The sequence below is a fragment of the Gymnoscopelus braueri genome (genome assembly GCF_963280865.1).
Source record: "Gymnoscopelus braueri genome assembly, chromosome: 20".
NCBI classification, from domain to species: domain Eukaryota; kingdom Metazoa; phylum Chordata; class Actinopteri; order Myctophiformes; family Myctophidae; genus Gymnoscopelus; species Gymnoscopelus braueri.
The window spans coordinates 39,970,268-39,983,948 of record NC_137622.1 but is presented as its reverse complement, the minus strand read 5'-3'; the positions used below and the strand labels follow the sequence as shown (position 1 = coordinate 39,983,948).

General features: G+C 40.5%; 1 protein-coding gene across 1 annotated transcript in view; it reads right to left on the bottom strand.

Moving 5' to 3' along the window:
* Positions 1 to 13,681, bottom strand: part of LOC308075430 (cyclic nucleotide-gated cation channel-like) — a 46,202-nt gene that overhangs the window by 11,392 nt on the left and 21,129 nt on the right. Inside the window, exons 6-11 of the mRNA XM_080415309.1 lie at positions 8,905 to 9,202; positions 7,135 to 7,196; positions 6,413 to 6,540; positions 4,783 to 5,061; positions 2,682 to 2,780; positions 730 to 960 (exon numbers count right to left, since the gene is read on the bottom strand). Coding sequence (XP_080271435.1) covers positions 730 to 960; positions 2,682 to 2,780; positions 4,783 to 5,061; positions 6,413 to 6,540; positions 7,135 to 7,196; positions 8,905 to 9,202 — 1,097 coding nt within the window. The remainder of the gene's footprint in view (positions 1 to 729; positions 961 to 2,681; positions 2,781 to 4,782; positions 5,062 to 6,412; positions 6,541 to 7,134; positions 7,197 to 8,904; positions 9,203 to 13,681) is intronic.

Here is a 13,681-nt window from a genome sequence, read left to right as displayed (position 1 = left end):
TCATTAAGCCCCCTGGTGGTGTTTTTATGGTGTTTTATGTCTTGAAACTCGAGTCACTCCCTGACTTGCCTACGTCATGGAAATACCAGTCAAAACGCCACACTGAGTAGCGAAGTGAGAAAAAGACGAACGCAGCGAATCAGGCTGGATTCCAGGCTAAGGGAAACTGGGTTCAAATCCATGTTAAAAATAGGAAATGAAATAGCAGTTTTAAGTACAGTACTCGAGTACATGTACTTTGTCACTGTCCCAACACTGCACTGTACCTGCAGCAGTGTTGATTTTGTCGACTAAAACTATGACGAAAAATGTTCGTCGACTTACCTTTTTTCACGGACAAAAACGAAATAAAAACTAAGCTACGATGACTAATACCAGGACTAAATATATTGACAATTTCGTCAACAAATAAATGTTAGGGAGGGACTAGTGGAGAAGAGATCCAGTAGAGCTAAGAGACAAGTCATTTCATGCTTTGGTTGCGCTCGGGTGTTGCACTCTGAAAATAGCAGATCTACAAGCTCACAACGTGTTGCGCTGCCACGCGTTGTGTAAAATCAGCCATTACGACGAGGCACCGCCAAAATACATTTTAGTCGACTAAATCAACTGTAGATTTAGTCGACTAAAATCTTATGATATTTTAGTCGACTAAAACTAGACAAAAACTAAAACATTTCAGATGACTAAGATATGACTAAAACTAAACTCTCAAAATCAACATTGTACCTGCAGTGCGTCCATCAGGTCTTGTTTGGAGAGACAGAAGAGGTCAGAGTAGCCGACGCTACGGATGTTGGCCGTGCGGCGGTTGCCCATCTTGCTGCCGCTGATGTTCAGGATGCTGATCTCGCCGAAGCAGCTGCCGCCGGTCAGCACGGCCAGCTGGCCGACGCCGTCCTCGCCCACCACCGCCAGGCGGCCATCTTTGATGATGTACATCTCCTTGCCCACGTCCCCCTGGTGGCGAGACGATGGGAGGACAACGTTGTTATAGTTTTATCACACTGTGTCACGTCTTATAAATACCTGGGCATTTGGCTCGATGACAACTTCTCATTTAAGGTTCATGTGGAGAACCTAATCAAAACATTAAGAGGAAAAATTGGCTTCCTTTACAGAAACAGGTCCTGTTTTTCTTTTACCAGCAGAAAGACTATTGTTCAATCTGTAATAATGTCTGTATTTGACTATGGGGATATACTGTATATGGATGCTTCACTCTCCACACTGAAGCCTCTGGAAGCAGTCTACCACAGTGCTTTGCGTTTTATTACTGGCGATGATTATCTCACCCATCACTGTATTTTATATGATAAAGTGGGTTGGCTCTCGCAGTTCGTAGAGAGCAACATTGTATTTTATTTATTCATAAGGCCATGTGTGGTAAACTTCCTTTATACCTATCCTCGCTTTTGGAACCAAAAGTTACTGGACATTCAACACGTTCACAAACACACATTAGATATACCAGTCCACGTAAGAGCAGTGAACAAGGAAAAACTGCTTTCATGTATTATGCTCCACACAAATGGAACAAACTTCAGGACTCTCTGAAACTGGTGCGATTGGTCTCAATAGAGACATTCAGGGTGCTTCTTGAGGACACACTACATAGTGACTGCACCCGTTTCATGTAACACTATGTTTATTTGCATCTGTGACATTGTAATGTGACTCAAATGTTTCTTATTGTTTCTCATTATATGTATTTTATATGTTGTAATCAGGGCGTCCTTGAAAAAGAGAGCTTGCTCTCAATGGGCTTCCCTGAATAAATAAAGGAAAAGAAAGAAAGAAAGAAAGAATAAGGGTGGAAGTAGCATGTAACCGGGAGAGCGATAGTCTGGATACCGAACGTGCAATCACGTTTCAGCTTTTTTCTAAATCCCCCATTAGATGGGAAAGCTACACTCTCATTTGACTGCTGTTTTCAAATCACGCCTCCTCATTGCCATTTAATGGAAATGCTAGAATGGAAATTCTAATTAGCTGGGGAAAAGATGGAGGTGGAGATAAAGAATTTTGACACACCTGAATAGTTTTCTGCAACCAACCAGCAAGCGTTCCATCCAGCTTCTCTCATCTTATAAGGGGCTCTGATTGAGCTGAAACCTTGCCCTTTCCAGTAAAGGAGCGTTTAATAGCAATTATTTCATTCATGTCTTTGTATGTTTGAAAAGAAGATGTGTATATTTTGCAATAAATCTGCACTTTATTTCTACAGCTGTGCTTTTGACTTGTTTATACCAAAGATATCTGTAAAAATAGCAGTCAAGCAAATGTGCTTTTGTGTGTGTGTGCGTGTGCGTGTGCGTGTGCGTGTGTGTGTATATAACTCAGTCCATAATTATAATATATGTATGTATATGTATGTATATCTATTGTTCCCCAGGTTTAGCAGAGGAGGTAAAGCGGCAGCTTGGGAAACGGAAGGTTTGAAGTTCGAACCCGGTCTTTGTGTCGAAGTGTGCTTGAGCAAGACACTGAACCCCTAACTGCTACCGAGGCGCAGGTTGGTGCCTTGCATGGTTTCCTCCGCCGTTTGTATGTGAACAGGTGAATGTGAATTGTGAAGTATATTGTGAAGCGCTTTGGAGAAAAGGGCTATATAAATGCAGTCCATTTACCATTTAATAAGAGTAATAAGTGTAATAATAATAAATAATAACAATGTATACCTTTCTACAGATGTAGTCTCCAGGACTGAAGACCTGGGGTCTGAGTTTCAACACCAGTTCTACTAGCAGACCTGCCTCACAATCCTGGAAAATATGCACCTACACACACACACACACACACACACACACACACACACACACACACACACACACACACACACACACACACACACACACACACACACACACACACACACACACACACACACACACACGCACACACACACACACACACACACACACACACACACACACACACACACACACACACACACACACAGTGTGTAGTACTTAAAATGGCTGGCCATTCATCACTAATGTTCATATTATAACATTTTTGTCTACTCTGTGTCTCAGAGGAGGGCTGCATGTTGTGGACCGTTCAGAAACATGCCTACCAGTGACATCATCGATGGGGATTCCAAGCTAATAGAAATGACAGCCTTTCTTCTTCCTGGAGCGCTAGCACGCTGAAATAGAAGCTGCTGTTATTACATTCATAATAAAAAAAGGGGGGAAAAAAGACAAACGTTTAAAAGTCGATGATGTCACTGGTAGGCAGGTTTCTAAACCAGTGGTTCTCAAACTTTTTCGTGCCAAGGACCCCCAAATAGACACTTATTAGACCACGGACCCCCATTTGAAAAGATAAGCCAGGGACCCCCATAGATAAGATTTTTACGGCTCTCTAGCAGTGATTTCAACCATTTTAATTTCAAGGACCCCCAGTTTGACATGCATTAGGCTACGGACCCCCATTTAATGGCATGTATGTCTCTGGGACCCCAATTCATATTGTACAATCAATGTTAATTTAACTCTGAGAGTGTACAAATGGAACCAAATGGACCCGTTAGGGTCCATTTGGTTCCATTTGTACACTCTCAGAGTTACAGACAATTTGGTTCCTGTCCATCATCCTGGTTCCTGTCCATCATTTAGCTGGGGACCCCCTGGAACCCAGACATCTTATAATGAGCATTAGTGAGAGGACCAATTATATGAAGACCCCACCCATAACTTTCAGAGTTATGGGGGGGGGTCCATCAATCCATTCAATCCGGGGACGCATCTGTGTCACTTTAGATTTTTAGCAACAACCGTTATTCTATACTGACTATTGAAAAATAGCAGATCTGCAAGCTCATAGCGCGGCACCGAGTGCCGTGCTTCGAGTTTGTAGATCTGATATTTTTGGAAAATTGTGAAATCTTTGAATACATATATTCTTTAAAACAACATGTTTAACTCAAATCTTCTGGTGGGGTCCCTGGAACACAATATTTTGATAAAGGGCCATACATTTTGGGGGTCCTTGACATGAAAAAGGTTGAGAAATAGTGGTTATAGCATGTTTTTTTCAAAAAAAACTGCTAGGATTTAGAAGACATTTGTAGAATCTCCAGAAGCAAAGATTTACAAATGTTCGCCCCCCCCCCCCCCAAACCCAAACCCAGTCAAACAGTCAAATACGTCAAACCGGATGTGACGTGTTCTCAGATTCTCCGATCGGCCAAAAGTACGATGTGATACACGACGGCGATGACCGTTCGTCACCCAGACTATAGATTATAGAAGTGGACCTCTCCGTTAGTTTTTTATACCGTGTGGAAAACCGTGTTTTTCCATATTCTGGCCGAAAATGACCGGGGAAAAAAAAAAGAAAACCGGAAACGGAATCTGCGTCATGAAACCGGATCCCAGTGTGGGTGAAGTAAGTGGAACTCAAAACCTAGAATGAAAAATAAGCAGAATAGCGCGATCACAGATTAAACCCCAATTATATACTAGATCGCATTAATGCGATCTTGGCGGACAAGCGCGCTATTTATTAGATCGCATTAATGCGCGATTGGCGGCATATGAGTTAAAAAATATACATATTCAAAGATTTGCACACATTTTCAAGATTTGAACAAAAAAATTGTACATCTACAAGCTCGGCACCGAGTACCGCGCTATGAGCTTGTAGATCTGCTATTTTTTAATAGCCAAAGAAATCTAAAATGACACAGATGCGTTCCTGGACTGAATGGGGATAAATAAATAAAATAAATAAAAAACGGTTTGAGAACCACCGATTAATTTATTAATTGTTTACCTTCTTCAGTGTTTCCAGGTGAACGTTAATTGCGATCTCCGCCCGCAGCTTATTGGGCAGACTCTTCAGCACCTCCTGCTCGTCCACGATCTTCTGGTTGGTCCAGAGGTAGTCGAACCAGCGAATGACGCGTTGCTCCAGCTCCTTGCTGACACGGCGGAAGTGCATGTAGTGTTTGAGCGCGTCCACGCGGCTCTGGAAGTTGGCTCTGGTGGCGTTCATGTTGGAGATCATCGCTCCCACGTTGCCCACAATGGAGGCAAAGATCAGAACTCCAATCTAAAAGATATGCAATGCAATTTGTGATTCTTGTGGTATCGTCGCTGTCGGGCAAAAGCTGAATGAAAAGTATTAATCCATTAAGACCGGGACACGCATCTGTGTCATTTTGAGATTTCTTTGGCTATTAAAAAATACCAGATCTACAAGCTCATAGCGCGGCACCATTACAGATTTGTATCCAAATCTCACGCAAATCGGTACACATGATCTCTATAGTCACGTGATCATGACTGATCTGTTTGATTTTTCATATTCCATTCTGATTGGCTAAGATTGACATCTTAAGTTTGGAGGAGTGGCCTGTTCTGAACAAAATGCCGCAAATCATGAACGCAGTGTCCGATTGCTGTGAAACTTTGCACGCACATTCGCACTACGTTGAGGAACAAATGCCACCCATTTAACATTGCCCTATTATATGCCACCCATTTAACATTGCCCTATTATATCATCACCAGGAGGCCGAATTTTTTGAAACCTTTTTTTTAATATTACTCCTACAAATGCTGTCCAAACATTCACGTTGGTACATATTATCGCTATATTCAAGTGATCAAGAAGGTTCCGTCCGATTTTTCATATTCCATCCTGATTGGCAAATTCCTAATATTGCTGGCCCACAATAACCTACCTGACCTGGCGGAGACCTGTGCACTTTTTCTAGTTAGATATGTATTTGGCCACGGACCCCCATCTCAAAATGTTTTAATATATATTCAAAGATTTGCACAAGTTTGCCATGATTTTTCAAAAAAATAGCAGATCTACAAGTTCATGAGACTTGAATTCAAAGATATTTTTTTGTTTTTGTCGCATTCCTAAGCCAATAATTTGAGTCTCGTACTGGAACCGCTGCCTACCAGTCCGCTGGTCATCAAATGATTGGCTTAGGACCAAAAAATATAATATAATTTTGTGTGAACTGTCCCAAGTTTAATATCTTACTGTACGTGCTGTTTACATTTCTGACTAGTATTCAATTCAATTCAATCGATCAATCAATCAAAAACAACGAAATCGCTGAGAACTTAGTCCAGTGGTGTAAAGTAACTAAGTACATTTACTCAAGTACTGTACTTAAGTACAGTTTTGAGGTATTTGTACTTTACTGGAGTATTTCCAATTTTCAATACTTTTACTTCTACTCCACTACATCTCAGAGGCAAATATTGTACTTTTACTCCACTACAATTATTTGAAAACATTAGTTACTAGTTACTTTGCAGAAATATATTATTATATTATAAAAGACACATTAACCACTTTAGCCCTATGTTATACATAGGCTATTTGAAAATAGCAGATCTACAAGCTCACAACGCGCCTTTTTCCACCGCTGAGAACTTACCAGAAAGTCAAAGACCAAGAAGAGATACTCTTCGTCCCGGACAGGCGGCGGTGTCTCCCCGATGGTGGTGAGGGTCAGTGTGGACCAGTACAGGCAGTAGATGTAACTCCTGGTGAGAGATCCAAACTCTGGAGGGGAGCAGGGAGGGGATCAATCCATTAAGACGACCGGGAACGCATCTGTGTCATTTTAAGATTTCTAAAACAGCAGATATACAAGCTCATAGCGCGGCACATGAGCTCGTAGATCTGCAATTGGTTGAAAACATTTGTGCAAATCTTCGAATATATATATATATATATATGTTTTAAAGTGAATGTTTTTTACTCCGATCAGTGCTTCTGGGGGGTCCCTGCAACAACATATTTTGAGATGGGCGGCCAAATACAGTACATATCATTTCGGGGGTCCTTGACATGGGAAAAGTTGGAGCACCACTGATATAGCAACATACTGTTAGGATTTAGAAAACATTTTTAGATATGTGTTTGGCCGCGGACCCCCATCTCAAGATGTTTTGTTCCAGGGACCCCCCCCCCCCCCCCAGAAGAGCAAAGATTTGAGTTACAAATGTTCACTTTAAAAAACATATTCAAAGATTTAAAAAAAAATTACAAGATTTTTCAAAAATAGCAGATCTACAAGCTCATTTAAAACAAAAACCGCAAAACAAAAATAATTTGTAAAAAAATATTTATGTATTAAAATAAACTCTTAATAACCTGGATCAGAGGTGTTGGGGTAGACCCAGGTATCAGAACCCAGTCCCAGGACTTTAGAGAAGCTGAAAAAGGTAGAGCAACAGAGAAGGGACAACTTCTTTCACAACAATTTACATGTCAGTCAATATCTACACAACCATATCAGTGTATTTGTTCATATAATAATCATATGGAAATTAGGCTACTTAAGATTAGACAAGAATGGAACTGCACAGTGGTGACATCACGAGTGGAGGAAGCTGCAGGATCTACCGCTGTATTGCCTCTACTCTAGAGTAATATTAAGTACAGTTGTTTTTTTTCACATTATTTGAATATCCAGCATTTAACCGCACTCGAATCCCAGCATCCCTATATTCTGGTGGGAAAGTGAGCCAAATATACAGGATCTTCAAGCTCAAAACAACCCGTTTTGAGCTTGTAGATTGGCAATTCAGGTCTGTAGAGGTTTCTAAGTGGTTAAATAAAGCAATAAGCCAATAGAGGTTGCAGTTTACCGAGTATTTTATAATGGTTGAGGGGCATAGAGGTAAATTGAATGTGGCTAATCACCTTTCTAAAATGGTTACAAATATGGCAACATGAAAATCATAGACACGTCCCAATTAAAACAGTTAATAATAATTCACTACAAGAACAACTTCTAAAAAGAAAGTAGTTCCCGGCTACCAGGAAGAGCCACTTCCTGACAGAATCTTGTGCCTGTTCACTCAGCTAGTCCAGCCAGGCTGTGTGTTAGACGACAACTTTTCCCAAACAAACACATAGAGAATCAAAACTTAACTGTTAGCTTAGGGTCATTGTATTTAAGATATTCAATAGAAATTCATATTTTTTTAAAGACAGATTTGTGAAATTACTGTGTAAACTGCTAGCCTAGTAGAGATGCGCGGATGGCCTCTCATGGTCATCCGAATCCGCGGTACAAATTAATTATCCATCCGTTATCCAACCGCAATAATTATATTATCCAATTTTAATATCCGCATCCGCACCAACCGTTTTTCCCGTATGTCAAAATATTATTATTTTTTGGTATTCCCCGTTAGTTTTAGTATTAGTTGTGCGATGCGATCAGAAAATGCATTGATTTAGCCTATGGAATGTCGGTGCGGCATCCAACTGTGCGGCATCCAACATACAGAGCGCACTGCTCTTCAGCGCAGCACAGCAGCACCGAAAAAAAAGAAAAAAGACGCACCGACATTCCATAGGCTAAATCAATGCATTTTGTGATCGCATCGCACAGAGGCTGCTCTACACACTCACACAGACACAAGCACGCAATATTTCACCTGCGGTTTATCCGATATTAAGTAAAAATTATATTTGATTGACCCAAATCCACCCAAACTGCGGTTAACTGCGGCAACCGCGGCTAAAACCGCGATCCGCGCATCTCTATAGCCTAGCTATTTACTGTAGCCTTGTAGCTGAAAATCCCGCACCGATGGTTCGCGAGGGATGGGGATCGCTTGTTTTCCTAACAAGCCCCGCCCAAAGCGCCTCAGTCACTCGCCGTCCTACACGGGCGCTGCTTAGAAGCCCCACGCGGCCAGGGCTAGTAAGGAAATCAAGCGCTCCCCTTCCTCGATCATTCAGCTACTGATAATGCTGGATCACTGTAGAAACCAATAACGCACCTGTGATTGATATAAACTGATCAAAGGAGTAGATTATAGTGTCTTTTATCACGTCTACTAAACGGAAACCAGCCAATCGGAATGTGGGATTGGGACTATCCGCTTTAGAAATGATCTGTCGCCCTGCCTGTAATAGCCGCAGGCGTTCCAGTGGATGATCACCAGGATGTACAGCACCAGCTTGCAGATGCGGAAGGCGTTGGGGTATCCCGTGCGCGTCTCCGTGCGCTCGAAGAACTCGAAGAGACGCGGCAGGCGCAGCAGGCGGTTGAAGCGCAGCAGGGGCGTGTGGGCGACGCCCACGGTGAAGTAGAGCAGGTCGGTGGGCAGGATGGACGCCAGGTCCAGTTTACACTGGAGCGTGCGTACGTACGTCTCCCTCAGGCGACGCACGTCTTTCACCAGCAGGCCCTGGTCCAGGAAACCTGCGGTGGGTGGAAGACGAAAAAAATGTAAGGAAGACATGCCATATATGCCATCTCCGGTTTACTTCCCTTATCTGCGTGACGTAGGTGGCCGCCATTTTTGGGAGACCGGAATTAGGTGGGAGTCTATTCATTCCAATGGGAGTAGTGAACGTGACACACAGCTTCTGAACTAGTCTTTACCCCATGGTCAATACATCAAGGGGCAACTGGCTGCCCGGGGGCCACATGCGGCCCCCACCTTCACTTAGTTAATGCGGCCCGCAGGTTAATATCGGAATACTGATATATTATTGATTTCAGCTGTTTACAATTCCAAACATGCAAACATGACCCGCTTTAATTACTTCAGTCTATATTAGTAGCTTAATGACTAACTAGTATTACAATTATATTGTATTCTTTATGTCCAATGTATTTGTATTTAAGTTCAAAGAGTTAAAGGTAGGGTAAGTGATATTTTTTGGCTAAAACAAAAAGTATTTTGTTAAAAGGTTAAAATACTATATTCTGATAGTAATCATTGCTATAGAGTGTTTTTTCAGTAACAGATGTCTCCCTGTCTCTCCAGCTCGTTAATAAACAGAAAATACATTTTTCGGTAGGTGTCAAAATCTCAGCCAATCAGGAGAAAGTACCCATTTTTAAGCTTAATTTGTATAGTGTTCCAGTTCCAATTTAGTCAGCTCATTTCTTAGTGTCATCACTTCCAATTTCACTTGTTTAATCTATATCCTGATTGAGTTCTCTGTCCTGGTTGGATAAAATTGGAAATGAAACTGAAACTGAAAGGAAAATGCATTTTCTGTTTTATAAAGAGGTGGAGAGACAAGGAGACTCCTAATACTGAACAAACACTCTATAGCAATGAGTACTATCAGAATATAGAGCTATTTAACAATTATTTTAACCAACGCAAATCACTTACCCTACCTTTAACATAAGTATAACTAAATGCATTTGAAATTAAATCAAATGTTACTTTTCAGGATTCCAATTCAAAAATAGCAAAAAGGGAAATCAGGATTCCAATTTAAAAATAGCAAAAATAGCAGATCTACAAGCTCAAAATGCGTCGCACTGCGACACGTATTGAGCTTGTAGATCTGCTATTTTTGCTACTTTTGTGTGACATAGAATGGCGAAGTACGGCATTCATTTACTAAAGAAGTTAAAATACGGAGATACAGTAAGACGTGTCTGCCCAATAGTATATGCAATGTGGCCCTCTGGAGTGAGTGTGGAAATACAGTGGCCCTCTCCATCATCAAAGTTGCATCACCCCTGCTATAACTAGTACAACGCTGGGAGATTACAGTCTTCAGTGTGTACGGTATGCTCCACATGAATGGAACAAATGTCAAGAAAAGTTGAAGTTAGATGTCCGTGTTTCTTTTGCTATTTTTTAAAAAGATTTTTAGCTGACCTTATATATACCTTAAGAAGGCATATGCACCTAGCCTGGTAAACCCTCCCTCCGGAAATCTCATTTGTCATTTATTTCAGGAGTGAGTCTGGCATGATCGCCCATTCTGCAATTTTGGCTGTGGGCTGGAGTTGGGCAGGAGTAATACCGTTGACTGACAACCCCTTCAGCCAATCAGCTGTGTTCCCCTTCAGCCAATCAGCAGTGCATTTTTACCACCTCCAGACTAATGTGACGCAACGGGACTTTTGAGACGGCCATGCCCAAAATAGGTTGCCTTATTCGGATACATGCGTGTCACTGCCCGCCTCTGCCGGTTCTCTGAATTTTTATTTTTAAATAGGCTCTGCCATGATTAATTGACCACATATATGAAGTTAAACAACTGAATTCTATCCAAACCATATCTTAAAAGTAAATTCCGTGCCTCAAAAAAGAAGTTTGAGAGCGTTTTAAAACCGAAAGTAAGAAGTGAAGACAACGCACAAACAACAATGGCTGCCGTTGGTCTTTTGTCGGCTGCACTCAGGCTGCACTCGGCTTCATTCGGGCTCACTCGAACTCGCCACCGGATTGGCCAACTGTCGCTGTCAATCACAGAACGATGAGCGACGACGCTGATAGGCTCGTCCATTTGGTGAACGGGCTAGAAACGCCCAGACAAGCCTTCAGGCCAGACTCCTTTCCTGAAATCAAATGGAAATGAGATTTTCCGGAGGGAGGGGCTTTACCAGGCTAATATGCACCTGCTTTGTGGAATATTTGCTTTTAATATATATTTTTAACCTTTTTTAATTTATTTTATTACACAGCTTGGTTGAATACTTGATTCTGATTGGTCAATCGCTGAATTCAGCTGTGTGTTACTTCTGGATAATGACCGATGAGCTCAATAACAGGCCACTGAATAATCAAAGACTCAGAACACCTGCTCATATCAACCTGCGCTGCTTGATTTGATGCTGTATCCAACATGACAGCCATGCAGTGGTGGAAAGTAACTAAGTACATTTACTCAAGTACTGTACTTAAGTACAATTTTGAGGTATTTGTACTTTACTTGAGTATTTCCAATTTCCAATACTTTTACTCCACTACATCTCAGAGGCAAATATTGTACTTTTACTCCACTACATTTATTTGAAAACTTTAGTTACTAGTTACTTTTCAGATATAAACTATGATATAATGAAACATACATTAACCACTTTAGCCCTATTTTATACATAGGCTATTTGAAAATAGCAGATCTACAAGCTCACAACGCGTCGCATCGCGACGCGTTGTGAGCTTGTAGATCGGCTATTTTCAAATATTTAGTACTTTTACTTTTGGTACTTTAAGTACATTTTGATGCCAATACTTTTGTACTTTTACTCAAGTAAATTTTGAATTTTGGATTTTTACTTGTAACAGAGTATTTTTATATTGCAGTATTGGTACTTTTACTTAAGTACAGAATTTGAGTACTTTTTCCACCACTGCAGCCATGTAAACAAACATAAAATGTCATTTACAACTAAACGTTGTGCTCAAGAATGTTTTTGAAAACATTAGAAGCGAGAAATAGACGATGCAATAACAGAAAATGTATTCTATTTGATCCACTAGACTTCCTTGTTTTCCGAGGCGACCGTGTCCGCCCAGCGCAACACTCATGGAATACTTTCATTACCGTAAGCAAGGAAATACTTTGTTTTGTTGATACTTTTGGGTCAATTTATGTATTTATTTATTAAGTAGCCGTGTAATAAGCGGGATGATGTATCCTTTGCCGATAGTTGTTGATAAATATCCCCCGACAGGATGATTATACACCTCGTTGATTATCAACTACATTATCCCTTGCATATTTATGTGAGCCTAGTTGTCTATGTCATGCAGTGGTGGAAAATAACTAAGTACATTTACTTAAGTACTGTACTTAAGTACAATTTTGAGGTATTTGTACTTTACTTGAGTATTTCCAATTTCCAATACTTTTACTTTTACTTAAGTAAAGAATTTGAGTACTTTTTCCACCACTGATGTCATGTCTGTGAAATCATTGTTGTAACTGTCCTTTTGTACACAGGGGGTGCCATTGAAAAAGACACCCTGGTCTCAATGGATTTCCCTGAAAAAAAGGTTTCAATCAATCAGTCAATGGCCACTGAACTAAATATTGGACCCAATCTCCACACGCCCCACAATATTTTAAACATTCCGACACTGAAATGGCTTTTTTTCAAAGAGACAATCAACTATCAGTGGTGGAAAGTAACTAAGTACATGTACACAAGTACTGTACTTAAGTACAATTTTGAGGTACTTTTACTTTACTGGAGTATTTTCAATTGTCTATACTTTTACTTCTACTCCACTACATCTCAGAGGCAAATATTGTACTTTTACTCCACTACAATTATTTGAAAACTTTAGTTACTAGTTACTTTGCAGATATAAATTATTATGTTATAAAACACACATTAACCACTCTAGCACTATTTTATACCTATACTATTTGAAAATAGCCGATCTACAAGCTCACAACGCGTCGCATCGCGACGCGTTGTGAGCTTGTAGATCTGCTATTTTCAAATATTTAGTACTTTTACTTTTGATACTTTAAGTACATTGTACTTTAAGTACATTTAAGTACATTTTACTCAAGTAAATTTTGAATTCTGGACTTTTACTTGTAATGGAGTATTTTTATATTGCAGTATTGGTACTTTTACTTAAGTAAAGAATTTGAGTACTTTTTCCACCACTGTCAACTATATTATCAACCTTTCTCTGTCCCAGCATCACACTCCTGCGGGATCTAGCATCAGTAAACATCGGACATTCGCGAGATCTGCCCACAGACGCCGCCCACATTGTATGCCATTTGTGTGACATTTCGCCTCTAGTGGCTACAATTGGGATGGCCTATCTTTCTAAAGTGATTTATTTATAATACAACACTCATGTCAAAATATTCATTTAAACCTAGATGTTGTTAACTTAAGTTAAAGTAGCAATACTACAATAAAAAACACTTTTGATGCTTTTCTATGACGCTGTATATG